Source organism: Astyanax mexicanus, chromosome 7, assembly GCF_023375975.1.
Source record: "Astyanax mexicanus isolate ESR-SI-001 chromosome 7, AstMex3_surface, whole genome shotgun sequence".
NCBI lineage: Eukaryota > Metazoa > Chordata > Actinopteri > Characiformes > Acestrorhamphidae > Astyanax > Astyanax mexicanus.
The window spans coordinates 12,462,468-12,489,283 of record NC_064414.1 but is presented as its reverse complement, the minus strand read 5'-3'; the positions used below and the strand labels follow the sequence as shown (position 1 = coordinate 12,489,283).

The 26,816-nt window shown below is 36.7% G+C and overlaps 1 protein-coding gene across 1 annotated transcript in view; it reads right to left on the bottom strand.

Annotated features, from left to right (window-relative positions):
- Nucleotides 1-1,302: 1,302 nt before the first annotated feature.
- anapc1 (anaphase promoting complex subunit 1) overlaps nt 1,303-26,816 on the bottom strand; it is an 87,929-nt gene continuing 62,415 nt past the window's right edge. Inside the window, exons 34-47 of the mRNA XM_049481326.1 lie at nt 21,428-21,498; nt 20,187-20,277; nt 20,025-20,081; nt 19,719-19,912; nt 14,601-14,687; nt 14,202-14,319; nt 12,627-12,704; nt 9,816-9,883; nt 9,587-9,722; nt 8,643-8,729; nt 8,258-8,347; nt 6,516-6,717; nt 5,570-5,704; nt 1,303-1,601 (exon numbers count right to left, since the gene is read on the bottom strand). Coding sequence (XP_049337283.1) covers nt 1,471-1,601; nt 5,570-5,704; nt 6,516-6,717; nt 8,258-8,347; nt 8,643-8,729; nt 9,587-9,722; nt 9,816-9,883; nt 12,627-12,704; nt 14,202-14,319; nt 14,601-14,687; nt 19,719-19,912; nt 20,025-20,081; nt 20,187-20,277; nt 21,428-21,498 — 1,545 coding nt within the window. The 3' untranslated portion in view covers nt 1,303-1,470. The remainder of the gene's footprint in view (nt 1,602-5,569; nt 5,705-6,515; nt 6,718-8,257; nt 8,348-8,642; nt 8,730-9,586; nt 9,723-9,815; nt 9,884-12,626; nt 12,705-14,201; nt 14,320-14,600; nt 14,688-19,718; nt 19,913-20,024; nt 20,082-20,186; nt 20,278-21,427; nt 21,499-26,816) is intronic.

The following is a 26,816-nucleotide window of genomic DNA, read 5'->3' as shown; positions in this document are numbered from 1 at the left end:
GTAAGAAAAAACACAGGGTATCTGCAGCAATGGGGAAATTAGAATGCTAGACTTCTTAGGACTTTTTAATATTACTCAGAGAGAAAGTTAAGACTACTATAAGTATACAAAAACAGAATGGCAAAAAAAAATCTTTCCAGTGCGGAAGTGCAATATGAAAATTGACAACTGCTAAATGATATGTGCGAAAATTGGATTTTAAAGACCTATGGGAGATGGGTTTATGAGGTTTTAAGACAAATTAAGGCATTTAAGATAAACAGATGTATAACTTTAGGACTTTTAAGGATCTGCAGAAACCCTGGAAACATATTTAGATTATAGAGAACTTCCAGCACAGGTTTACAGAAAGTAAGACCTCTACCCACTGTTACCCTACTCACAGGAACACACAGGAAGCACAGTGGGGACCGGTCACATACACAGTTTATGTGCCTGCAGCAGTGTTGTGGTGAAGCTCATATGACAGTTCAAAGAGTCCTGTAATTTGGGGGAAGAAGGAGGGAAAAAAAAGCAGAATACACAGTTCTGCCCCAGGATTTTCCCCTTTCATTTATGCAAACAACAAAGTGTTCCAACTCTAAATGAAGAGCAACAGGCTGCTTTTGTCTTTCTAAAAAAGCTCCCAGCTTAAAAAGGACTTTCACTTCTGCCGCACCAAGGCCAGAATGCTATAATCGAAGCACAGTGTGGTAGGCCCTATATAAAACAGAGAAACTTAGCTATTTAAATAGGGTGGAATGTGAGTGGGTGTGTGTGGTGATGTTTCCAGACTGGGGAATGTTTTTCATTTGTGCAGGAACGCTCATGTGAAGCTTGTTTTGCTGAGTAAATAATGGAAACAGCACTAAGAAACATTTAGACAGACTCCATTTACATAGGAAGGCTCTTATTTAACACAAAATGAACAGTGGTGTCAATCGATTAAAAATTTATTTAATTATCAGAATTCTGTTATTAATCGCAATTAATCAAACCGGTTCTTCGCCTTAAGAATAAGCTTTTAAAAATGCCTATTTAAATGCAACCAAAATAATCAATATTTGTATTTGTGTCTGTTGTGTTTGTGCGAGGGTGAGAGAGAGAAATTTAATCTATATATCAGCATAAATTAAATAAATCTACCTTCTGAACCCAGCAGTAGTAAATGATGCAGTGTTTACATTGCTTAATACCATTAACCAGTCACCAGGCTTTATAAAAGAAGGGAATTACAGTGGAAGGTGGCATCCAAACTCTGAAACTAATCCAAAGTGTTAACACGTTAATGTTGACAGCACTAAAAAAACAAATAAAAAGAAGAATACTCAAATCGTATTTATTGACACTATTACAGGTACAAACATAGATACAAATTATTTACATGGCTGCAGTGCAGGAGTGGTTGGCCATGTCCTTCAGGAACTAGTAATGATGCAGTGGCTTACTTGTTCTCTAAGAAAAGGTTAAGTAGTCTCTGTTGCAACTTGGTCAAAGGGAGAGTCCTAGTCCGGATCCAGAGCCACATGCCTGAAGGAACAGCGGACTCAGGCGCAGCAGAGCACGCACAGGAACACCCAGCTTACTGAACTTCAACAGCAGCTCAGGGAAAGATGAGCTCCCTGAAGAGAAATCAGAACACTCATGTTAAAATATAATAGCTGAACATATTTTGGACTTTGGTAGGCTTAATAGAACTCTGTATTACTAAACACTGGTCTTTTAAACCATAAACCCAGACACAAAATATTGATGAAAAAATCACTACCTTATTCCCGTTTTTTTTATATAGCAATAGACAGGGCACATGACTAAATACTTTAGGGTTAAATCCAAATCTAACATAAATGACAATTTCATAACATGTATTTTAACATTTTATTCTAGAAATGATGTCAGAACCAGTTATATGGAATGCAAAACAGTCTTCATTTCAATTGTTAAAATATACATTAAAATATATACACTTTTAAAAAGAGGCACATTTTATCTCCAGCACAACATGTTATCACACATTCACACACAGTACTGTGATGCTTTCAGGATGTTTAGTATGTGTCCATATAATGAGCCCTATTTTAGCAATCTATTTTAGCAACCACGCAAGGTGCAGCTTGATTCACGTCGTGTCAGTGTGTCTTTGCTATCATAACAACAGAAAAAGTACACCTTGCATGGCTCAAAACGCGCAAAAGACATGTACTGATTTTCTTAATCAATCATGGGTGTGTTTTGGGTGCAACATGCAATAAACCCATCAACCCATGTCACTTTCCATTCCCTTTCAGAGCCAAGTGTGTGTTATTTCAATTGCATGTCCACCTCTTCCTCTACACTATTTAATTTGCTTAAATACCCATGGGTATTGATATAATTGTTCAACCAGTTAGCGAATTTCATTAATTTCACTCTTGATTTAGCAAAAACTAATAAAAGTAATAAGACAAAGTCTTGATAATTCACTTGCCAAGAGAGCAATGAACGTCTGACTGCTGACATCTGTCTAGGTTGTTTCCAGTTAGGGGTTCAGTTGTGTTTTCCGTTGCGAAGATAATACACCAGAAATTCACCGGAACACACCGAATTTCTAAATCACCACGGCCATTGGTGTAGATATATTCAGAAGCACCACTGCTATTTAAACATCGCAGAACGGGGTGTAAAAATAGACTGTTGGTGGGGTGTAAAATTAGTTAAAGTGAAGGACAGAGTGCTGTAAAGAATGTTCCACATCGTTTAAAGGAACGGGAACACCATGAGACCTTAAGTGATCATATTTAGATTTGATTAGAGTTAGAATATATCAGTACACCAACATCAGTGCAACTCTGGAGTCTTTAAACACCTCAGTGTCACTGGTCGGGTTAAAAAGTCACCAACCCAATACACTTAACACCAAGAGGGAAGAGTCAGATTTCAATGCTTTTAGGAAGAAAGATAAAGGTTACCAGGAACAATAAATATTTAAACATTAAGACTGATATAGGCTAGGGCAGCAACTAATGAGTATTTTGGTAGTTGACTAATTCTTTTTTTTTTTGATTAGTCGATTAGTCAACGGTTATTTCTGCCATGTCCTTCATCTTTAAAAATGATAAAAACAGCTGAACATGAGATTTAAAAGGCATTTCAATGTTGTTTAAACATGAAAAGTACTTCAAAAGTGCCCAAAGACAACAGAATACACAGCTAGTGATTAAATATGTAATCTGTTGTGTTTCGGCACTTTTGGGGAGACAGACTAAGTTGAGTGTAAACTGTGTGAGTGAGCCATTTACCCATTTCCCATTGCGCTTCTGTCCCCAGCACTTTGTGTAATGCTGTACTGTTACAAATAACGATTAGTCAACAATTAAATTTGTTTAAATATTTAACACTGTTGATTGTATTGACTAATCATTGCAGCCCTTATATAGGCTAGAATTTTTGAGTTACACATACAGAAGTAGTATTGTAGAGTACAACTGTTGAGGTTGGTAATATTGCTGCAGATTTTGTGGTAGGGGTGGAGTTTTTATACTGCGTCAAACAGAATCCCATACATTTTCAATCCGGGACCTTATTAACGAACCAGTGAGTTGTCAAAGTATCTGTAATAAAGACCAAAGGTGATCTGGCATCAAAGAAATTGCCGCTGCACCATGACATCAGGCCTTGTGAACACATGATGCATGACAACAAACTAGTTATCTTGGTGCTAACCACAGTGCCTTCACAAGTAATTAATCAATGAAGATAAACCGATGCCATTCTGCACCTGTCTTGGGGGAAACGACTAACAAATACAAGTGTAGAGGCACTGTGCTGTCATGAGTCACAAATCTAGAAGACCTGCGCTCAAGGTTCCATGCATTTTTCCTTGATTGAAAATGTTTACAATGCTAGTTGACACAATACCAAAACATCCCCTACCACAAAATCTGCACAAATATTCAATCTGCATTGGATGGTTTATTTAAGGATATCATTAGGAACCTCTACATCTCCAACCAGAGCCATCAGACATGTTGCTTTACACTACATCTGCATGTGTAGTTCATTAAATTTTGCCCATATCAGTCTAAATGTTTAATAATTTATTGTTCCAGGTGGTGTTGATTGTATATCCAGCTGACAGTGTTCCTGTAAATGCCCAGACAGCATCTAATACAGTTTGCATTATTTATGACCATACAGAAATAACATTATTTGTTTATAATGCAAATGCAGGTGGACATAGTTTTGAATGATTTTAAAATATTTGAATATGTACACATTCAAAACATTGCAATTCCCAACTGGTGGATTTATGCATTGTACACTGCTCAAAAAAATAGTATATCACTAAGTCATTTAAATTTCTGGGATATTAATCTGCTCAATTAGGAAGCCTAAAGCTACTGTGAATCACGTTCACCTGCTTTGGTGCAAAGGAAGTGACAACAGGTGCCTTACCGTAAATGCAACAAAAATACAACCCACAAACAGGGAATGGTTTTGCAGGTAGTGACCACAGACATTATCCTTTATCACTGATTCCTCTAGTCTCCTGCATTTTGCTAGTGTCCTTGTCACTACTAGTAGCATGAAGCAGCACAACCTGCAGCTCTTTCAGGGTACACAGACAGTCCATGTTATTTTTATTATGCCTTTCCTTTTTGAGCTACATCGCTTTTGTGTTCTTTTTCTTTCTCTCTCTCCTCTCTCTATCACTCCTGCAGGTTACCTGTGTGAGGGAGGAGCTGACTAATTGTTTCCTAGTCCTGCGTCACAATAAAGCGCTGTGGAGTTCAGCGTGACACCCGACCCATTTTACCACCATGCTGCCCAGACCAAGTAAATCTGAGCTGTTTAGATAATTGAAGTATTCTGTTATTTCATTTTAATGTTCTCATACCTACGTTTTGTAAGTACACTTCAAATATGTTATAAAGCCAATGTAGCTCTGTTAAGGAATGTTTCTTTTCTCTCCTGTGTTTTGTTGGTTCTTGTTAGGTTAGTTAGTTCTAAAAGTTAATTTGGGTTGTTTTTTTGTTTTGGCATTCTTGTTGGCACATCCATTTGTGCAATCACAAGAAGGTTTGCTGTGTCTCCCCGCACAGTCTTAAGGGCATGAAGATACAAGGAAGTACCAAATGTAACTAAACAAAACACATGAGCATGTTGTCTTCCCAGGTCAGAGTTGTCTGTAAATAAAGCAAGGGGGTCCTGTGTACCAGAATAGCACATAGTTGTGCAGTGTGAATGTGCTTTAACACTAAAAATACAGCAAATCTGTATCTTCAATCAGACGCGGATCATCGCGGATGTTCATAAAATTGCAACGGCAAACGATGCTGCATATATCACAGTGTGAAAAAAGACACAGCAATTGTTCATAACTAGTAATAATGCGGGTAGTAAATCAGGTTAAACTCTAACTGAACAACTGTTTAGCTCAAACATGAGGAGTATGTTCGACAGCCGGGACGGAACAGTTTGAGATCACCTCCTCTCGCAGGTCTCTGTGCAGTTGTTTTGATACATATCTAAAAAAAAAAAAAAAAAAAACTGCCAGCTGGCCACTTATTAACTTAAAATCATTTATAAGCAGTACAATCAGTGTCTTTACCATCCAGCTCTGTATTTGTCATCTTCCTGAAGCTGGGAACAGAGTGGTAGACCAGGAAGCAGGCCAGCATGTTGGTGTCTGCATCCTCATTCGTGGGATGGCCGCTTACGTACGACTGCAGAGCATGGGCGTTGTCTGTGTATAAAGGATCAAAGGTTGGTAAACAAGAAGAGCAAAGCTCTATCAAAACCCTGTTGATTCATAAAACTCTCACAGTCAGTCATTCACAACAGCTTAGTGTTCCACAGAAACAGACATGTTTGCTGAAGCTCTTTACTCATGCAAAGAAGCGCTAACCCACACTGATAAAAGACCATGAAAAATTGGACTTGGGTGGTGTTTAATCAAATTTGGTGTATGTGTGTGTTCGTATTTATATATATATTTTTATTTTACAAGAGGATTTCCCTATGTATGTAGGTTATCATTTTCATTTTTAATGTATTGCAAAGCTTTAGCCAAAATGTGCTATGTCCATCCTAAGGTTGGCTTCTGTATGAAAATTGATGGGGATGGGGATTTGGGAGTGTGGAGGGGGAAAGGGGGTTTGAGGGCTTATCTGTAATAGTGGAAAAACATTGAGCTTCGAAATTGATGCAAATAAATGAGGATTTCAAAAGCTTTTGTTTGTAGTACAACAGTATTGAAACAGACTGTGTTACTGCACTCTCTACTGCAGCATTTACACAACATATTCACACATTCATTATCATAACTAGAAAGAGACACAGAAACACTATTAAACACTTTTTTTTTAGAATGCAGTAAGTACACTGCAGTAAATTTCCTGATCTTGAAAATACTGAAATGTTCTCTGAATGCTGCAAACCACAACAGGACCTCAAAGGCTAAAGTAAGTCATTTTGCCCTTTTAAATACCCTAACTACTAAAAAATATCACTTTGAAATCATTTGCTAACTTAAAAAAAACACAGGGCTTTCTCACCACAGAGCCAGCGGTCGAGCGCCTGGTCAGCCAAGCTCTTCATGACGGGCAGAAACTCTGAGCTAAGCAGCAGACCACGGCCCTGTCTTGTGTCCCGCAGTCTTTGTTGCAACACATCACTCTCGCACATTTCCAGCACCAGCTTCATCTGCCACAGGCAGAAGGTCTCATTTAACTCGCCACGCTCCAGACCCTTCACCGCCTGCAAGATTACAGAACCATTTGTACACACAAACAGATAAACACACATGTACCCTGAGATGCCAGCTCATCTGGTTTCTATACAGTTGCAAGAAAAAGTATGTAAACCATTTGGGATTACTTGGACTTCTGCATAAATAGGTCATTAAATGTGTTCTGATCTTCATCTAAGTCACAACAACAGACAAACACAGTCTGTGCAAACTAATACCGAACAAAGGTTTTATTGAGCCAGAATGTGATAAGATTAGATGTGTTGGTTAAAGTTGCCCTGCCCTATAAAAATCACACATCAGTTTTGAGTTTGCTGTTCTTCAGAAGCATAGCTTGATGAGAATCATGCCTCACACAAAAAAACACTGCTGCACTACTGGCTAAATATACTGTGGACAGATGAAACTAAATTTAGTTGTTTGGAAGGAAAACACAACGCTATGTGCGGTGAAAAAAAGGCACAGCACACCATCATCAAAACCTCATCCCAACTGTGAAACATGGTGGAGGCGGCATCATGGTATGGGGCTGCTTTGCTGCCTCAGGGCCTGGATGGATTGCAGTCATTAACGGAAAAAATTAATGAAAATGAAAAGTTAACCAAGACATTTTGCAGGACAACTTAAGACCATCTGTCCACCGACTGAAGCTCAACAGAGGCTGGATGATGCAACAGAACAGCGACCCAAAACAAAGAAGGAAATCAACAACTGAATGGCTTCATCTGGAGAGTCCTGACCTCAACCCAATTGAGATGCTGTGGCATCATGACCTCAAGAGAGCGATTCACACCAGATATCCCAAGAATATTGCTGAACTGAAACAGTTTTGTGAAGAGGAATGATCCAAAATTCATCCTGACTATTATGCAGGTCTGATCTGCAACTACAGAAAACGTTTGGTTGAAATTTTTGCTGCCAAAGGAGGGTCAACCTGTCATTAAAAGTTTACTTTTTCCACCCTGCACTGTGAATGTTAACATGTTGTGTTCAATAAAACCATGCAAACACACACTTTTTGTGGGGTATTAGTTTAAGCAGAGTGTGTTTGCCCAAGTATAGGATCCTATTATCATATTAATATTATCCTATAAGATCCAAGTATAATAGGAACAGGGTTTATAATCAGATCAGCCATGGAAGCAACCAAGCAAACAGCAAACAAAAGCAGCATTGGGTTCTGGAGTTTGACAGATGGAGAAAGTTTAGAAGACGGATGCCAAGCAAACTAATTTTCTTCTTAGAAAGGAATCTCTGAGCTTCAGCTATGGGTCGCTCACCACAGCTAGGTAATTTTCTCTGTGAACCTGTGTTACCTGCCCTGTGAATGCAGTGTACAGTGTTGATTAACTATGTTTGTCCTTAAGACTGCATACCAATGGAATAATAAAGCTACCATATCATGCCTTCTATTATTTAATGTCTAAATATGTCCCAATATAAAGTTCTGTCTGGGAATCTTAATCTGGCAGTGCTGAGAAAAGTTACAATATATTTCAAGGAAATGGAGCTGTCTATTCATAAATATTGCAGTTTGACTAAACTTACCTGATCTATAGCGATATGGGTGGGCAGCATCTCTGGGTTCTCCTGGGTCACACATTCATATAGAATAGCTGAGAATAAGGCCACAGTCTCCTGGGGGGATAAACAGAGAAACACCAACAATAAGGAAAACCACCATAATAACAGCAACTTCCTGACCTCAAAAACGTTATAGGTGTGTAAGGATGGGTGGAGCAAAAAAATAAACTGTATTTACCATGTCATATATTTAGTTAAACCTGATACATAACCAAAAAAAGAACATAGTGTATTTACAGAAAATCTGTCAACAATTATTTGCTATTACTATCATTTGCATCTTTCTGTACTTCAGCATATCTAAAACAAGTCTTTCACATCCCATTGAAAAAGTATAAGGTCAACTCACTTGTTTCATGTTCTCAGAGGCTTTGCAGAAGTACTCAGCAAAAGAAACCAAAGCAGCATCTGAGGTAAAGGTCGAGATAGCTTCAGGCTGCAGAATAGAAGGTAAGAGGGGAACATGAGACATAGAGAGAGATAAAAAGAAATGGGGGAAATTAGACAGACATCAAGAATCAGAGTAAGTCTCAAACAAACATTAAACATGTTTAATTTTTATATTTTATACAAAAAATTAAAAATAAAGGAACACTTTAAAAATCAGAAATTGCATCTCAATTGGCAAAATACACAATATCTTTCCTGATATGGATTGGGTAATGTGATAGGAACAAAAAGATGCCACATATTTTTAAGGAAATTAAAATTATTACCCTACAGAGGGTAAAATTCAAAGGCAACTCAAAATCAAAAAGAAAGTAAGAAAATTCGCAGCAGGTTAGTACAATTAGCTAAAATTCCATTGCATCATCTCAGAATGATGGATGTTTTTACAGAATAAACAAGACGACAGAATCTAACAAGATGACAGCAGGCTTTTCTGCACAAAGGAGCAGACAGTGGTCTAGCTTTCTTTAAGTAACTGTCTGTCTCCTGTAATCCCCTTCGTACCCTAAGACTATGCTGGGAGACTGCAGAGCTTTTGGCAATGGCACATATCAGTGTGCCTTCCTGCAGTAGTGTGACTACCTGTGAAGCCTCTGTAGGTCCAGGTACGGCACCATGGAACTAGTAGGGACGCTGAGCAAAACTGTAGACAATTTGTGGGGTAAAATTTCAATGGCCCTCCACCTTTTAAACCCTTCATGTCAAGCTATGGCGTGTCCTCTAGCTGGATGAACAGCAGCCATTATTTGCACTTTAAGCTACAATAAATAATGACATTTCTTAGTCAAACTAGTCTTTGGGCTGCGGTTTAGACTGTGATATTTTCCCACCATCCCAACAGACCTTGAAAGTGCGCACTTCTGGGTTTCTGTTGACAGCGGGGGCCAGCAGACTTTTCCAGCCACGTGGATCGTCCTTGTAGGGCAGCTGTCCTGCACGCAGTTTTACATAGAGAACACCATCTCTGGAGAGAATTGACCTACAAGCCAAAAAAAAAATTAAAAAGGGACATAAATTACTGGACCTAAAATACTGGACTTTTAATAAAATATGGTTTGTTGTTCAGACTTACTGTAGATGCTGAGTTCCTTTACTGAGATCAATGTTCAGCTCCCAGTATCTCGGACCTTTCACCTTAATCTAGGGGGGACAGTGGGTTTTAGTTCATTTACAAGTGGGAGTCATTCAATAATAAGTAGGGATGCATGATTATATAAGAATGAATTAGATTGTATCGGATATGAAATATTTCAAACCAATACTTGCTGATGTATTTATTGTATGCCAGAAAAAGACCAATTGATGCTGAACAAACTACTACAACTGGCCCATAGACCTCACTTTTTAGCCTTAGTGATTTAAGCATTTTTTGTATTAGTTTTATAAAGTTATTAGGGTGTTAGCATAAGTTAAGCAGGGTGTGCAGTCACTCAGTAAGTTACGTGTATATCGGTCTAGGCTTGTGGACATGTGTGCCAGAATTCCCTTGTTTTTAATAATAAAAAGAACACTTCATAATCACAGCTTTATTTAGCTATTAAATACAAGCACCAAATCAAATATGCCCATAAAAAACAGGGTTTAGGCTGGCAGAGAAGACAGCACAGGATATAATTGATGGTTTTGTTGAGTGAAGCCTGTAGTAAAAACATTTCCTCGATATGAGGACAGGGCTACCCTTTCCCTTTAACAACTTTGCTCATTTTTACCATTGCAGTCCTGCACCTTGATGAAATCTGCCCTCCAAACCTACCACATATTTAAAGTATATTGTCACTGTCCAATGAAAAACAGGTATCCCCAAAACAGAAACTTAACAGGAGAAAGATAAAAACTTTAACTTTCAGTGAAAGTCAATATAAAGAGTCAATTTCAGGTAATTTTGGAGAATCTCAAATGATCTATTCATCAAAAAATCGCCGAAGTGTAAAGGACACTTTGTGTGTTCAAATCATCAACTGGAGATTTTCCTTGGACAGTGACAATTTAATGTAGCTACTCTTAAAATACAATGCATTCAAAACTTTACTTAACTAAATGTAGTAGAATTATAATTATAGAAATTATATCTACCTAAATACAGTCACTCTATTGTAGTCCAGCAAGCTGCAGATACACTTTTATTTTATATACAGAGCACAGTTCTGTGTTTCAAAGGGTTTCACTTTGCAGACACACTGATCCCATGATTCTTTATTTGATGTTTGTTCTGTGTTAGGTGTGATATTTGGTCTGAACACATTTACAGCTCATGGTATGTTTGCACTGCTATCATTTCATATTTAATGTGCTGTGTATCAGAAGTGCTCCTCAACCTCAGTTCCGTATGGAGATCTGTCATTGGTATTTGAATCTGCATTTTGTATACCTGACTTTGAAATAAACTTTGTTCAATGTGTAATTTTATTTAAAGTTTAATTTTAACAAACCTTGTTGTGTTTTGGACTTATTAAAACTGTTAGCTTAAAACTTAGAACTTAGGTTTAATTAAAAAAGTTAAAATCTATCTGACTAAAATTTAGGACAAATATGAAACATCCTGTAGACAGTTTTGACATTATGTATCTCAAAAATTAGGTTTAGAGCACACACACAACAAAAACATTTTAAAAAATCAATACATTTTAATTTGTTCTTAAATGTAATAAGTTTAATTCAAACATACAAAATGCAGGTTCAGTATATACAGTATTTCAGCTTGTAAGGCCCAGAGACCTGCACATTCAGCACATCTGACCCACATAATCAACTTATTTGCAAGCGCTCATTTACAGTTAAAGTGGGTGTGTCAAAGCAAATAAAAACAAAAACGTGCAGGGCTGTCGGCCTCCAGGATGACAAAGCAATGACAAATCTTTGAAATGTCAGTGTTACTTGGTTTTTATAAGGAGTTTCTTAGTAAAGAGCTAAACGACTGGTAGTAAACACTGTATATAATCTGTGAACAGCCCTTAACTCTACTACGTTTCATGAAACTAGCACTACATTATTAATTAATATAAACTATTATAATATTTAACATAAGTATAATTTATGAGTGGTAAAAGTAATTACAAAGCCAAAAACGGACCAGCTACTTCCTACTTGATGGCAATGGTTAAAGCCAGATCTGTACCAAGAGTTTTTAAAGCTTCCAGTACGGCTCAGCTCGACCCACCATCACTTAAAACCCACAGAAAACAAAAAACTCTTCTCTGTGCTACAGGACCAAGGTGATGGAGCTTCCACTGGGTGTCAGAACAGCAAAATCACTTGCAGTCTTCAAATGCCGACTAAAGACTGGTGTTTTAAAGAGTTATTAAACTAATTAAAAAAAATAAATAAATAATAAAAAATCTCCTAGGGTTCTAAACTTTGTCAAAGCTTGGTGTGTCTCTTGATCCTAGACTCTACAAACTAACAATGGATATTTTAAAGTGAACAACGAAGCACTCTGTTGTAAGTCGCTCTGGATAAGGGCGTCTGCTAAATACACTAAATGTAAATGTAAATGTAATTAAGGCGTGGCTCAGTGCATGTTCATAAGTAGGATCTTTGTTGAGGTTCTTGATATTGACATATTGTGTCTTATAAACATAGCTGATGATGCATTATGATAATAAATATGGCCATATTGTGCTACACATTATAAATATATTGAGTATGTTTATAGAATCTTATAGACAAGACATTCATAGAAAGTGTTACTACAAATTTATATCAACACACGTAACGTGGTTTAAAAACCAAAACCTAAAATTTAATTTGAAACGCAAACAAACTTGAGCTGAATGACCGACCTGATGTTCAAGGTTACTGCTCTGAAGGTTGTCGTTGTTTTAGATGGAAAAGTGCCCGAGACAGACACTCTATCATTTGCATATTTTGCTATTTAAGCTGTTACCTGTTTCAGGAGATGAAGCTCGGGGAGCATGGTGGGAGCCATCAATTCCACAGTTGTCTCTTCATACCACTGTGTCTCCTATTAAACACACACACACACACACACTCTTAACACGTCACGCACAGACGTCACGTCTACTACATTTTACATGTGTGTAATGTAACAGAACGGTGGGGGATGTCTGTGTAATTAATTTAACAATGTGATTTCACTCCTCAGGTAGAAGCAGCCTGAGACATCTAGATCAAAAGGGGTCAGACACTAAAGTCCTTTTACTGCCATGTGTTACTCAGAAGTTGAAAAAATATCGGTGATTGGACTTAAATTACCGGTAATGGTTATAGGTAGATATAATTGATTATCAGGTACATATTGTCATGTAAAATGAGAAGAGTGTTTTTTTCTTTTTATTAAGCAATAGAAAAAAAATGACACTGCACAAAACATTGCACATTCTGCAAAAACCTCTACATTGCGCAGCCCAGCCCTACTCTGTAGGGTAACTGCACACAGCCCAGGTCACATAAGTCAGTTAAAGGCAAAAGCTGCAAGCAGGGCTGCGTACAACCAGAATGACTCAGTCACTTGCTCGGTCACGGTTAAGCATGGTAAAAGTTTACCACAGTTCACCCACCAGAAAAAAAATGAATTTGCCTGTACCTGCACCCCCTCTCACTAATTACATCCTAATCATATTTCTACTTTTTGACAGAAGTACACTTCTGCTGCTCCTCATGTGGTACAATTATATCACAGTTTCTATTAATAAAAAGATCAATGGAAATAGTCCCAATTTTAATTGAAATAAAATCAAACTGAATTACATTTAAAGTATTTTTTTAAATACTAAAAGAATAATTGAAAACGCTTCCTATAAATTCTGTATTCGTAACACACTTTTTATGAAATGGAGTTCAGTCGATCCGAAAAAAATTCAAGTACTTTAAAAGCATCGCCGTCGCAAAGACCATAAATAACATTATGATGAAACTGGCTCTCATCAGAACCGCACTATGTGGTCGGGGTTGACGGATGAAGAGTGGTGCTCAGGTGGTTCTATAAATGTTTCCTTATTCAAACAGCTCAGCTCTAATATCAAACTTTTAACTAATTTACAGAAAACAGATTGATGGATTTGTTCATGTTTGGAGTGTTTTATTCAATTCAATTCAATTTTATTTATATAGCGCTTTTTACAACAAAGGTTGTCACAAAGCCGCTTTACAGGAAGAAACAGGTCCATGCCTCTTATGAGCAGCACCACAGAGATGCCAATTTTATGGTGACACAGTGGCAAGGAAAAACTCCCTTTAAGAGGAAGAAACCTTGGAAGGAACCAAGACTCAGTCTGAGGAACCCATCCTACTCGGGTTGACCCGCTCAGTACAAACAAATAACAAACAAATAAACAAATAACAGAACATACAGAACATTATAGGGGCAGAGATCCAAAGAAAATACAAAAGCACACAAAAAGTAAATTTTGCATAATATGTCTACTTTAAAATGTTAAAGAAATGTGTCCTCTTTTTGACAGCAGAAATTGTGACCGGCTAGTGTCCACATTTTTCATACCTTGTATGTGACGTCCATCATGGCATAGCAGGGCTTTAAAGTGTCAACGTCCACAGGAACCAGCAGCCGAGGCTCTGCTGCAAGAACACAAAGGTGACGCAAGGCCTGGAGGTGATACCTGAGGACAGTGGACACAGAAATAGATCTACATCCGTTCTAAACGACCTCAGACTTCAGACCTCACCATATTCATCATGCAAGAAAACTCAGCATAATCAGATCCTGTTTTCTCCATTTTCAATCCCTCAGCACAAGCACAATTATATAATATATAATAATTATATACAATTACAGACTGTCCATCACTTAAACACACTCAACCCCTAAGAAAAGTGCAGCTGAAGAAGCGCAATTAGTACAGCGGAGGAATTATGTCACTGAGGTGAACTTAACAGTTACCTGTTGTCGGTGCTGTGAGCAGGAAAGTGAGGATAGAGGGCGCAGAGGAGGGCAGCAATGGCTGAGTTCGATGTGCTGAGGGTGTACCTGTGTAAAAAATATATATATAATAATTAATAAACAAATAAAAATAATAAAGCGTCATAAGCAACAGATTACTGTTACTGTTATCAATGTACCAACTTTGCTTTGCATTATCAATGCAACACTACAATAAATACATTAATCCATAACTTTAATTGCACTGATAAAACAAAAATATAACAGCATGAAAATTAAATTACAAACATGATTAGGATGCATCACCAGATGTTAAAGAAACTGGCAACTTTTGTCAGCAAAGCTTCAACCAGCATGTTCTTATTTAAACTGTGTGAAACATCATGGTAAACTATGTGGGTTTTAGCGCTAACCCAAACCTGCCCACCGCCAATTTCCCAGTCCCATTTACACACTCCAGGCTGTTGGGTATAGAACACAAACTGCGTGCTGTAGGCATGGAAACAAGACTATTTTTCTCCTGAACAGGTAATCACTGAGCTTCACTGAGGTTTTTTAACCATAGCTAGGTAATTTACCACCACCACTAGTATAGTAGATAATAGCGTTTTAAGTAATTATAGGGAGATTATAGAGACATTTTTGGAGTTTTTTTTATAGCTTGCAAACATATGCACTCGCTGATCAGTTTACAACGTATGAATCATCATCTCTTACCACTGTGCGTCAATCTGGCAACCAATGTGAGTTTCGTTTTTAGAGAGGTGGCGGGGCAGAAAACATTCTTCACTGTTTTGTAATTGGACTGCTGTAGCCTTTTCACACAGCCGTTCCTAATTAATTTTGATTGCTCCTTTAAAAGGTCTCATTCCATTGTTTTTTTATTCAATTTAAAACATTCAATTATGGTCTTTAGTATGACTGCATGTCTTGTGAGCAGTTTTTTGTTTAAAAAAAAGCTGTTTATATCTATTAAAGCCTTGCTTTACATCACTGAATTAGAGGATTTTGAAGAAAGACATTCATATATGCAAACATATCACCTCTGTTTTGCTGACATCACTGCAGCAGAGAACGTCTACCTGCCTTCCCCCACAGTCAAAACTCAAAGGACAAAATGTTTTTAGAGAAACAGTGTTAGTTATAAGGATATAGCACAGAGTGCTAGGTAAAGTGTCCCCGTAGCTGGTAGAAATGCCATCAATGCTGTGATGCAAGTGTAGGCTGCCCCAGCAGATCTCCCCCCCCCTTCTCCCTGCAGCTGCGCAGATTTGGTTTGTTTTAACACTTAGATTTCTACATGATTCCTTATGTGTTCCTTCATAGTCTGACTTCATTATTAACTTATAATCTAGAGGGAAAAATATATATATAAACATAAACATTTAATGAAAAGTTGACTGGTACTGTACAAAAAAGTCAAGTGAAAATAATCAAACAAGCAACAGAGACTGAATAGAAAAACATTCTAGTAGTAGCATCCCAAAAGCAGTGCTATTTGACAAAAGCTGACGTATACTGAGCTAGATCTGTTCATGCGTGGAAAAACAGCCAGCCATTGTTTAATGGCGTCATTTGGGCCTTTTGAAAAGCTTCACTTAAAAATAATAGCTGTGCTGAAGAGTGTGCTTGAACGGGTTGAGGTGAGAAGAGAGGCACTTGTGGTGTGTTTGAGCCCGTCAGGGTGGCGTTCTCTCTCTCCCTTCAAAGCGTTTGCACAAGAATGAGTGGGACAATATTAAAGAGACATATAAATGCATCTAATGCAGTAACGCACATTTTTGCTGTACTCCCCTAAATTTAGTTTCAAATTTGTGAAAAGACTACACCCTGCTACTTAGAAGAAGCAAAAAAGCCCACAAGCAGTAATCACACTTTCTAGCCAATCAGCAGCTCGGTATTTGTTACATGTGGCATCCAACTGAGAAACGAGAGTTTGGCTATACAAAGTCATATTGACCTATGCTGAGTATAGACACAGCATTTTCACACACACACACACACACACACACACACACACACACACACACACACACACACACACACACACACACACACACACACACACACACAACACACACACACACACACACACACACACACACACAGACACAGACACACAGACACAGACACACAGACACAGACACAGACACAGACACAGACACACACACTTTACATTAGTGGCATTTGATAAACACTCATATCTAGAATGATTTACATTTTAATCATGTTACAGAGGGAGGTTAATAAAGAATTGGGAGCTCTGGTATAGCATGATGCCTAGGAAGTAAAGTCTGCTGCAGGAATGTGAGCAGTTTTACTGTCCAAACTCTGTTAACTACTGTTTATACATGAAAATAAAGAGTCCTTTGCAAATAACCACAAAGTAATATGAATAGATGTGCAGTGACACAGTGACATAGGGTGCAGCTATATATTTAAGCAGAATTCCGGTGTGAAATGTACTTCAGCTGAAGTGAAAAATGATAACGAGTAAAAACTTTGAAAGTAGACATATAGTTTGTTAAAAAAACACGCTGCCATCTTGAAAATAAGTCATGATCATTTGGCTGAGGAGAACAAACGAATAAGTAGAATAGGGTAACAGATTGCAAAATTAATTTAGTGGAAATGCATGAATTCCAGCTGTTGCTGAAAACATCTTTAAAATATTCCTACAGAATTAAATCCACAGAATTTCGTTGAATGGGCAACACTATGCCCCTATCATTAGCACTGTAAGCCTGTTGGGAGCATCATCTAAATGCGCCATGTTTTGGAATGCTGAAGGAAAAAGGAGGGAGACTTTTGATAAAAGTTCTTACTCATTATCATGTTTTCCTAAATACCAAATCCATCTCACACTGAAGTTCTCCTTTACACTGATACAATATTGTGATCACTTTCTCCTTTCTGAAGTCTTACATTTTTGCATGCCACAATAATTGGTTTTAAGTCTGCAAATAAAACTGAATGTGAGAACACAAGGAACAAGCTCTTGAATTAGCTAGATTTTGCAAAACCCATCCATGTGAAAAGGTACTTGGACCAATATGCTTAATAACAGTTTGCACTACTGCTGGGTCTGATTCGCTTGTACCAGAACACCACACAGCAACAACTCATACACCATGCTAATCAGTGCTACTGCAGTAGTAGTGCTAAGAATAACGCATCACCCAAATAATAGCTGCTCTGTGATAGTCCTGAGCATTGAAGAACAGGGTGAGGAGAAAATAATAAAGTATGCAAAAAAATAAAAACATACAGGGACTACAGTCTGTAATTACAGAACTACAGAGGTGGTTGTAAAATTCTGATATGACTATGCATTTAGTATGAGAATTCGGCGACATGCAACCCTACAGAGCTGCACACACTTTTAACGAAAAGAGTGAGATAAAGAGAACGTGTTTGTAAAGCAGGAAGCAATGGTGGTGTTCTCGTCACAGTTCAACATGACCAGGAGGTGTGATTCTGCAGGCCTATAAACTTAATCAAGAGAAATTACAGCTGAAATTGCCATTAAAGGGAAATTTCACAGATATTTTTAAATATTTTTTTTACAGAAAATAACATTTACATAAAACCAGAGCTTAACAATCTAGTAATGTAACCACTTTTAATAATCAATGGAATTGCTCTATTACTTTTATCACCTTCAGAAGCTGTTTGACGCTCACTTTAACAATTAAACTATACGCATTAGAGACTAGACAAAGTATAAAATAATTTATCTGAAGGGCTGTAGAGTTCGGCAGGAGTGGTAAACCAGGCTACCTTTTGAAAATACTCATTAAAGCTCATTAAAGACTTCAGTTAAAATCTAAATTACAAAATGTAAATGTTATTTTCCACAGCTGAATGCACATACTGTATAGTACGCAATAAAATATTCAACATTTTAAAAATTTTATACCCTAAAATATCGTGTTTTATCGTATTTTGCTGTTTTTAGCAAAAGAAAATTTCACATTTTTCTCATTATCCATTATATATCTACTAGAGAAGGATTCTATCTGTCCAGTTTCATTTATTTTACTTTAATTCTGGATGTATGGAGTTCATTATTAGTATCATGAGATTCTGGATCATTTACTTCTGTTTTCAAACCTGATAAAACTAATGTATTTTTCAATATCTCAGTTAGCAATATGTATTCAATAATAAAATTAGACTTTCATTTTGTTGTAATAGTGTATTCTTTAAATATTTGAATTTTTATTTTAGTGTTTTGTCATATTGCCAAGAGAATCGGTATCACAAAAATACCGATTATATCACAATATTATTTTAGGGCCATATCGCCCAGCCCTACTTAGCACAAACAGACGAGGGATACACTGATCCTACTTCTTTAGTTTTTATATCAATATTTTTAAACCAATACCTGATAGCCATCCAATAACGTTGCAGATTTAACTAACCATAAAACTCACCATGTGAAAGATATTTAAGGCATTAGGATTGCCTGAAAGATCACTACTGATTACAGCTGTGTAGGCTTAAGAAAAAACCTCATCAGTGAGAAATTAAATGCAGCTCTGAATAGAAATAAATGTTGAGACATTGCAGAAGCTTGAGGCAACATGACCACAGCGAAGTATGCTTTAATCTGAGCGAGCTCCAGCAAGATATTAGTGTATTAGTGTGACCTTTTTTGGCCAGGCAGTGTTTATTGGTGCTGATTTAATGTCCAGTCCTACCAGTAAGTATACCAATAATAATTTGCTGTTTTTACGCTAAAAAATTTAAACAATTGCAATTAAAGATTTTTTGGTTTACCGTATTTTTTTTTTGCTTTTTACGCAGCAGAAATAAAAACCTGAATAATCTATTTTATCATTTATCTGTTCATACAATGTGAGTGGTACTGCCACAAAATTTCTTTAAGCAATGACTAAGAATAAATAAATAAATAAATAAATATAACTAGCGCTGTAATTGCAATAATGCACTCAGGGGACTACAATGAGATTTCAGCACTAATGTTCTGAGCTGCAGCGCTCTGCCTCCAGTCTCTTACTCATGAACAAAAACACACACACACCTTTATTAAAAACCCAGTGACCTCTTATGTTTGAAGGGCAGTGTGAAGCAGTTCTGGAGCCCACTAACCTGCCTCCTCCCAGGAAGAGCAGTCCCAGAGCCATGTGGTGGGCCATGTGAAAGCCGTAGTTCATCTCACCAAACGTGCGCTTGTGCAGGAAACGACAAAGCTGCAGCACCTTCAGGTTCCCTGAGCCAGCCATCACCATGGAGGTCGCTAGCAGCACCATGCTCAGACACGTCTGCAGGTTATAGGGACCCGACTGTTGGCAACAAAGACACACAAAAAAACCTGGGATGTAAGACATACTGTAATAAATTATGAGGTAATGGAGTAGTTTTTCTGATAAATTACACTTCCTTTGACATACTTACAACTGTGGTGGTTGTTGTGGTAGTTAAAGACAACATGAAGTTTCGAGCAAATTTGTACTGCCAAAAAAAAAAAAAAAAAAGAAAAATACAACGGTCAAACCAAAATGAAAGAAAAGGAACATGGCAGTTGCACAGTCTGCGTTGAAGTATGTTTCCTCTTACCAGGCAGTCAAAGGCATCCGAATTTGCAGACCCAGCAAATCTGAAGCCCACAGCCATGCAAGCTCCAGCGATGATGTAGTCATGAGCTTGCCTGAGAAAATAATTATTTGTCTATGAAAAATTAGTTACTAAAAATGTTATTACAAGTAGAAAAATGGGTGCTGTCTGTAAGGTTAACAAGTTAATTTATTGATCAAGTTTTGCCGGAACCTCCTCCAGTAATTCACTTGCTTTACAAAGCCTGGTGATGTTTTAGCATTTTTAACTCTATTCTGCAACATAAAGACTGTCATTACCAGAAGCTCGATTAGTTCTTATATTCACTGATGTATGGGATAAATCACTCTTTTACACATATACACGCACACACCTATCACTTCCAAGTTGTTATATGTAGCTAGATTTCATTTCCCCTCCTCTCAATCATTTTCCCCCTTTAAAAAATACAAGGAAGTACTAGCACTTAATTTAGAAGAAAATCATGGTTAATACGTTTAACACTGAAAATTGTTGTGATTAATACAATACGATACTGTGATTCTGTAATACTCAATATATCACAAGACAATTTTCTATGATACCTCATCGCATCTTTGGTACTGAAGAGGATTAAAATACTCCAGGCATTACGGGTTTTTTAATGTGTGTTCCACAGAATTTAACAACCAATAGTCTTCACCACAGGTTTACTCCATTCATTTGATTAGCACCACTCCACGAAGTGATGAAGTCTTAGGTTGTTCAGAGATCCTACAGTATGTTTAAATAAAAATATTGATATTTGAAACCACAAATCAATACAATCGGAACAACATGACATATCCCAATATCGATATATTGTCCCATCCCTAATCTGAGGAAGGTCTTGGATCGTTGTCATTCTGCTGTAGAAGTCGTCTTCCTTCCAGCTACAGCTTTTTAACAGATGTTTGACATTTAAATCCAGAATGTTCTGGTATTTTGTAATCATTATTAATAACAGAATATTGAAGTGATTAATACAATTAATCATTTAAGCAATTGACATCACTAGTATAAATATTAAATTTGCTAATTTAACACAGATTATTTTATTTACATTTAAATTATTAAAAAATTATTTTGAGGAACAAAAAAGGTGTGATTAACTGCAATTAATCACAGAATCCTGTAGGATTAATCAGATTCATTTTTAAATAGATTTATAAACATACATTCATACATTCATTATAAACATTGACTAAAATGACTAATAAACTCACACTAAAGTTTCCATGTTTAGATCTTCTGATATTAGAGCTTCCTCCTGTAGTCCAATGTTCTCTTGGATTATCTGAAACAGAAATCAGGAAATTATACAAAGGTCCATGCAAAAGTCTGGACCCCTTACAGAACCAGTACTTAGTAACATCCACTTAGCAAAAATCACATATATTATAGCAGCTAAAAGTCAAGAAGTTTTTGTATTTGGAATTTTCTCCTCTCTCCTGTATAGAAGGCCTCTAGTTGTGAGATATGAGTCTGGTTTAAAGTTCTATCCAAAAGATATATACCAAAAGCTCCTGTTTGTGTTTCCCTTTATCTAGTATATTTTGGAGGTGGTTTCGGACCATTATAGAAGGTATCTTCTTGTCAGCTTCAACATTTTAATAGATTTTTGTTAACATTTGAATCTCTGATTTTCTGATTTTGAAACCATATGCCATATAAAACCATTTATTTAATGCATGCCTTCCTTATTTGGCTATTCATAGCATATTATGAGGTTTAAAATATTATATTCTTCTTATGACATCAATATTTATTGTAACAGAAAATATTTCAATAATGGGGAAATTTTTCAAACACATTTTAAATATTTTAACATCAATGGGAACCTTCTGAAGAATGCAATAAGCCGCTGTTCTGAGCTTCATACAGTCACATGATGTAAAAAAAAAAAAAAAAAAAAAGCAATTTAGAGTAAGCTAGCTTAATTGTTGATAATTCATTCATAATAAAATCTCAGAACAGAGCATTTGAAAATGAAATTAAAAAATGAAAAGAATTTTAAAAAATGGTTTAAAAAAGAACAAGAATACTTTTTGTACTATTTTTTTTTTGTTCTAAGCAAACATTCAAAATATGGTCAAATATTTAAATTCTGTTAATAAGTGCACCTCATTTTTAAGCATTTTAATCAGGACTGGTATATTTAGTATTACATACCAACACAATTCAGCTATTAATGTAAAAAATTGTAGTGTAGCTATTCCTAAGGCATATTTATGTAGTAGATCTTCTAAAAATAACCCCAGACATGTGACAGTCTCCTGTAAATTCATTGTATTCTTTAGGTGAACAAAGATGCATCAAACTATAAAAAACCCAGGGCCTAGGGTTATAAGAAACAAACAGTATTTACAGGGCATTGCCATCAGTTGACTGTATTCTGAAAGATCAAAGAAAGAACACTACAGGCTTCTGTAGGCTGCCAGTGTGTGACGTACAGGCAGTGACTTTGATACTGTTCATTTTTTTATCTGAATTATACTGTATCAACTAAAGACTATCTTTGTGGAGGCAACGGTGCAACACAATCCTGACTCGCTAGCTAGACATTTATGCAGGTTCTTGACAGTCTGCTCAGGGAGCATGGGGGTATAGGGGGTGTTTGGTTGGATTGGCCTGTCTCTAAAGTTCTGGGAAATTGTGAATTGTGAGAACGGTTTTCCTTAAGTAGCAGATATTGAAAGTTACTTAGAAGAACACATGTTTGATTAAAACACTAATAACAATTTTTTAATCTCTTCCAATACTACGATAATTAAATAATAAATGTCTACTACATAGCTTACTAATAACAAAATCAGTGATGTTTGTCATGGGTGCCCAATAAGGGTTTTTCACACCTGTAGTTCGTTTCTCTGGTCCGAATCAGTTAATGAGTTTGTTTACTTGGAGGGTTTGCTTTCTTTGTTTTGGTCTGGTTTCACGCAGACATAAACCATACGCGCACCAATAAACCATGTGAGCAGGCTGTGTCGTCCGATTGTTCAGAGCTGTCTGGGGTGGAAGTATATATAAATATACCAAAAAAGTAAGTATAGCAAAAAGATTCTGTGTTCCAGCGCGTATATCTGTGCTTTAACACTGAACGCTGCGCTTTTAAACACAGTGTTTGGACATGCAGCGCAGAAGTAAACATAATAAACTGCGTCACATAGCTGTGAGTAGTGAAGCAGAACAGACTGCGCGTGCATGGACAGCGTTTATTCATAGCTGTGGTAATTAGCGTTATCTGGCTAATATATCAGTTTAAACTGCACCTTATCAGCAGTTTAGCTCAAATAAATAGCTGGGTCGGACCGAGACCGAATTACGTTCTCACTACAAGCGAACCGCTCCAGACTTTGTTTGGGACTGGAACCTCCTCCAGGTGGTCTCGCTCCAGTTCTTTTGATCCGCACCTGAACGGGATTACTGTTTTCACACCGGCTCAATTGAACCGTATTAAAGTTACAAACGGACCAGAGTTCGTTTTACCTGACCAAACAGTGCTGGTGTGAAAATGCTGTAAATCTGTAACAACATAACTGGTTTTAACTTAAAAAACCTGACTTCACTTTTTCAATTAAGATACTGTGATTCTGCAATACCCGATATATATTACAATATAATTCTCTAGGATACCTCAAGGCAAGGCATCCGTGTTACTAAAGAGGAGAAATTCCCTTTTAATATGATAAGCGCCATCACATGGAGTAATGAAGCAGTAACTTAAGTAGATCAAACTTGGGGATGACTCTTAATGACATGCATCAATAATGTATCGCAAACAAAAACAATACGACACATGGTGATATTGATATATTGTCCCAAACCTACTGTGCCATGCTAAGTTAAGTTAAACAAGTCTATTAACAGGTAGAATCTGAGGATTGCTGCAAAATGGTACACAAACAAATACACAACACATTTTCTGATACAATTGTGCTGCCTGCAATCCTGGAGATTGGTGAAGGTCAGGCTATAGAGACTATTTAGTACTACTATTCACACAGAAATAGCTTGGATAAAATTTTAAAGAAAAATATTGAATTAGAAAGTCTGTCCAAACTTTTGACTGGTAGTGTATATTTAATATAATCAAGTACATACAAGTATGCATCTTGTTCTACATATTTTTGTTGCCTTTTTAGTAAAGTGATTTATATTTATTTATTTTCAGACCCAGGGGCCTTCACAGGGTTCTCCTGCTGGAGATGCATAAGAAAAGCCTTTGACTGAAGGTTTGCAGACAGACCCTTCTCATACACTTTATTTTAAGGAACACAAATTAGGCGCTTATTAATGTCTTATTATTTGCTTAACAAAGCCAAAATTAGACATTTATAAATGATTTATTCACTACTTATTTGGCTTCATTCTGTGTAAGTGTTATTGGTGCTTAATTAGTGGTCTGTTATGTAGAAATGATTAATAATGGCTGTATTAGTTCTTAATTAGTTCAGAATAAACGGCTTGTACTCTTGGGAATAATTTGATATATCTTAATAATTCTATATATTTAGGAATAATTTAGAATATTTGGGAATAATTTGGAACAATTTAGTATATTTAGGAATTATTTGGTATATTTGTTTACTTTCTGGTGCTATGTAACTAATATCCCTTATGAAACAAAATAAATGGCAATATATTGGAAAATATAGTGCAATATATTAAATAATAAGTTTTCATATATGGAAAAAAGGACATCTATTGTTTAATATATGACAATTTATGCATGGACCATTTATGTCTATATATTGGTAAATATAAAAACATACCACAATAAAGACAAAATCTCTAAACTGCTAAACTGCAATATTTTTTTAGACCAAATGCTTTTTTTGTATTTATTAGTGTCTTTCTTAGTTAAGCATTTCACAAAAGAGACAAAAGCGTACCATAGTTTAAAATACATCCTGAATGTGCCAATAAAGGTCCACAGTTACAAACCCAATAAACAAAATACATTTACATTTACATCATCTACAATTACTTAAATAAAGCGGTCATATTCATGTTTGCATATTAAAATTTTTAATGTAAAAAAGATTGACAAGTTATTACATTTATTTTTTTTTTTTGCCCAAATGCTACATACATTACACAGACCTAGCCCAAAATCTTATATTTAGGTGTATTACACTTATACAGTCTATTAATTTTACTTTGTGATTTATCATTAATTTTGTGTATAAGGGCATACGAATATTATTATATTATATTATATTATATTATATTATATTAGATTAGATTTTTATTATATTGCTAATAATGTATTACATTTTTTAAATAATTGCAAGAAAAAAAAAGCATTAGCTATGGTCAGTGTGAGTGAATCACCACATACAACAGTTCCTGTAAATGTGCTGTGTCTCAGTTGTAACCTGCTGAAAATACCCTCCCTCTCCTTAAATCATAATTGTTACATTTTCAGTTTGAAGATTGAGCAAAAATGTACCCGTGGTTTTCAGACAAGCCAAATTTGGCAGTATAACCGCGAACCTGGCAACTCTGGGGAAAAGCGTTCTGTGATTGGACTGCAAGAGCAGAAGATTTAGACAAACAAGTATCAGCAGTTACAGCGCGATAGGGCGGGACTATGCTTTGGATGATGTTCGGAGAAAAGACGCTAAAATTGGCTCTCAGATTGAATGAACTGAATAGGGCTGTCCCTAACGATTATTTTTTAAACGAATATTCTAACGATTATTTTTTTCGATTAGTCGACTAATCTATTTATTGAGAAACATATTTAAATAATTGTTATTTTACGTTTTAAAGCAAACGATAAATTACTATATTTATATATAATAACAACAACAACAACAACACAAGCCTACTAAACCAAACCCCACACTTATAATCACTTACATGTACAACACGTTTAGACCTATAACGCTAAAAATGGATAAGCTCCCATACACCACAACCGTGTGTTGCACTGTTTTCTGTGACCGCTAGATTTTGTGACCACGGGCAAGTAGTTCTCAGCAGACCGGTGCACTGGCCGATTCGAAACGTGTTCGTTTCTAATGTTTAACGTTACCCCGACTGGCCAAAACGGTTCAGTTTAGGGCTGAGGGTAAGGTGTAGGTATAGAAAGCTTCCGTTTTGCCAATGAACGCTCATAACCGTGAGCACTGGTCACAAAATTCCGACGGTGACAGAAAACGGTGTAACACCGCAGCGCCGACGGCGCTAGCTAAAATAACTTAAGGCAGCTAGCTTAGCTAAACACCTGAACTTATGAATAATGCTACTGTTTCTGGAAACTGCGAAATGCCATGCACAAATATAAACCAAAACTGTATAATTTCTGCCTGTGGCAGGTTTAAAACCTTTGGTAGACAGCCTTAAGTCTTTATAAGGACACCCGCGGAGACCCTGATGTAAACGGTAACTTACTGTGTGACCCTGTTGACATATGGCAGAGGACCACATTGTTGCCCTTTTGCGTGAAATGCTCCCAAACTTTAGATGCCCGCTGGCGTTTTTTTTGTAGCTGGAGATTGCTCTCCGGAGTCCAAGCTCTCTAGAGCTTAGATTCTCTGCCCGAACCCGACATGACCCGAGGTCCGACCCGAAATTCGACCCGGGCTCCAGAAAATAGTCCGAGAT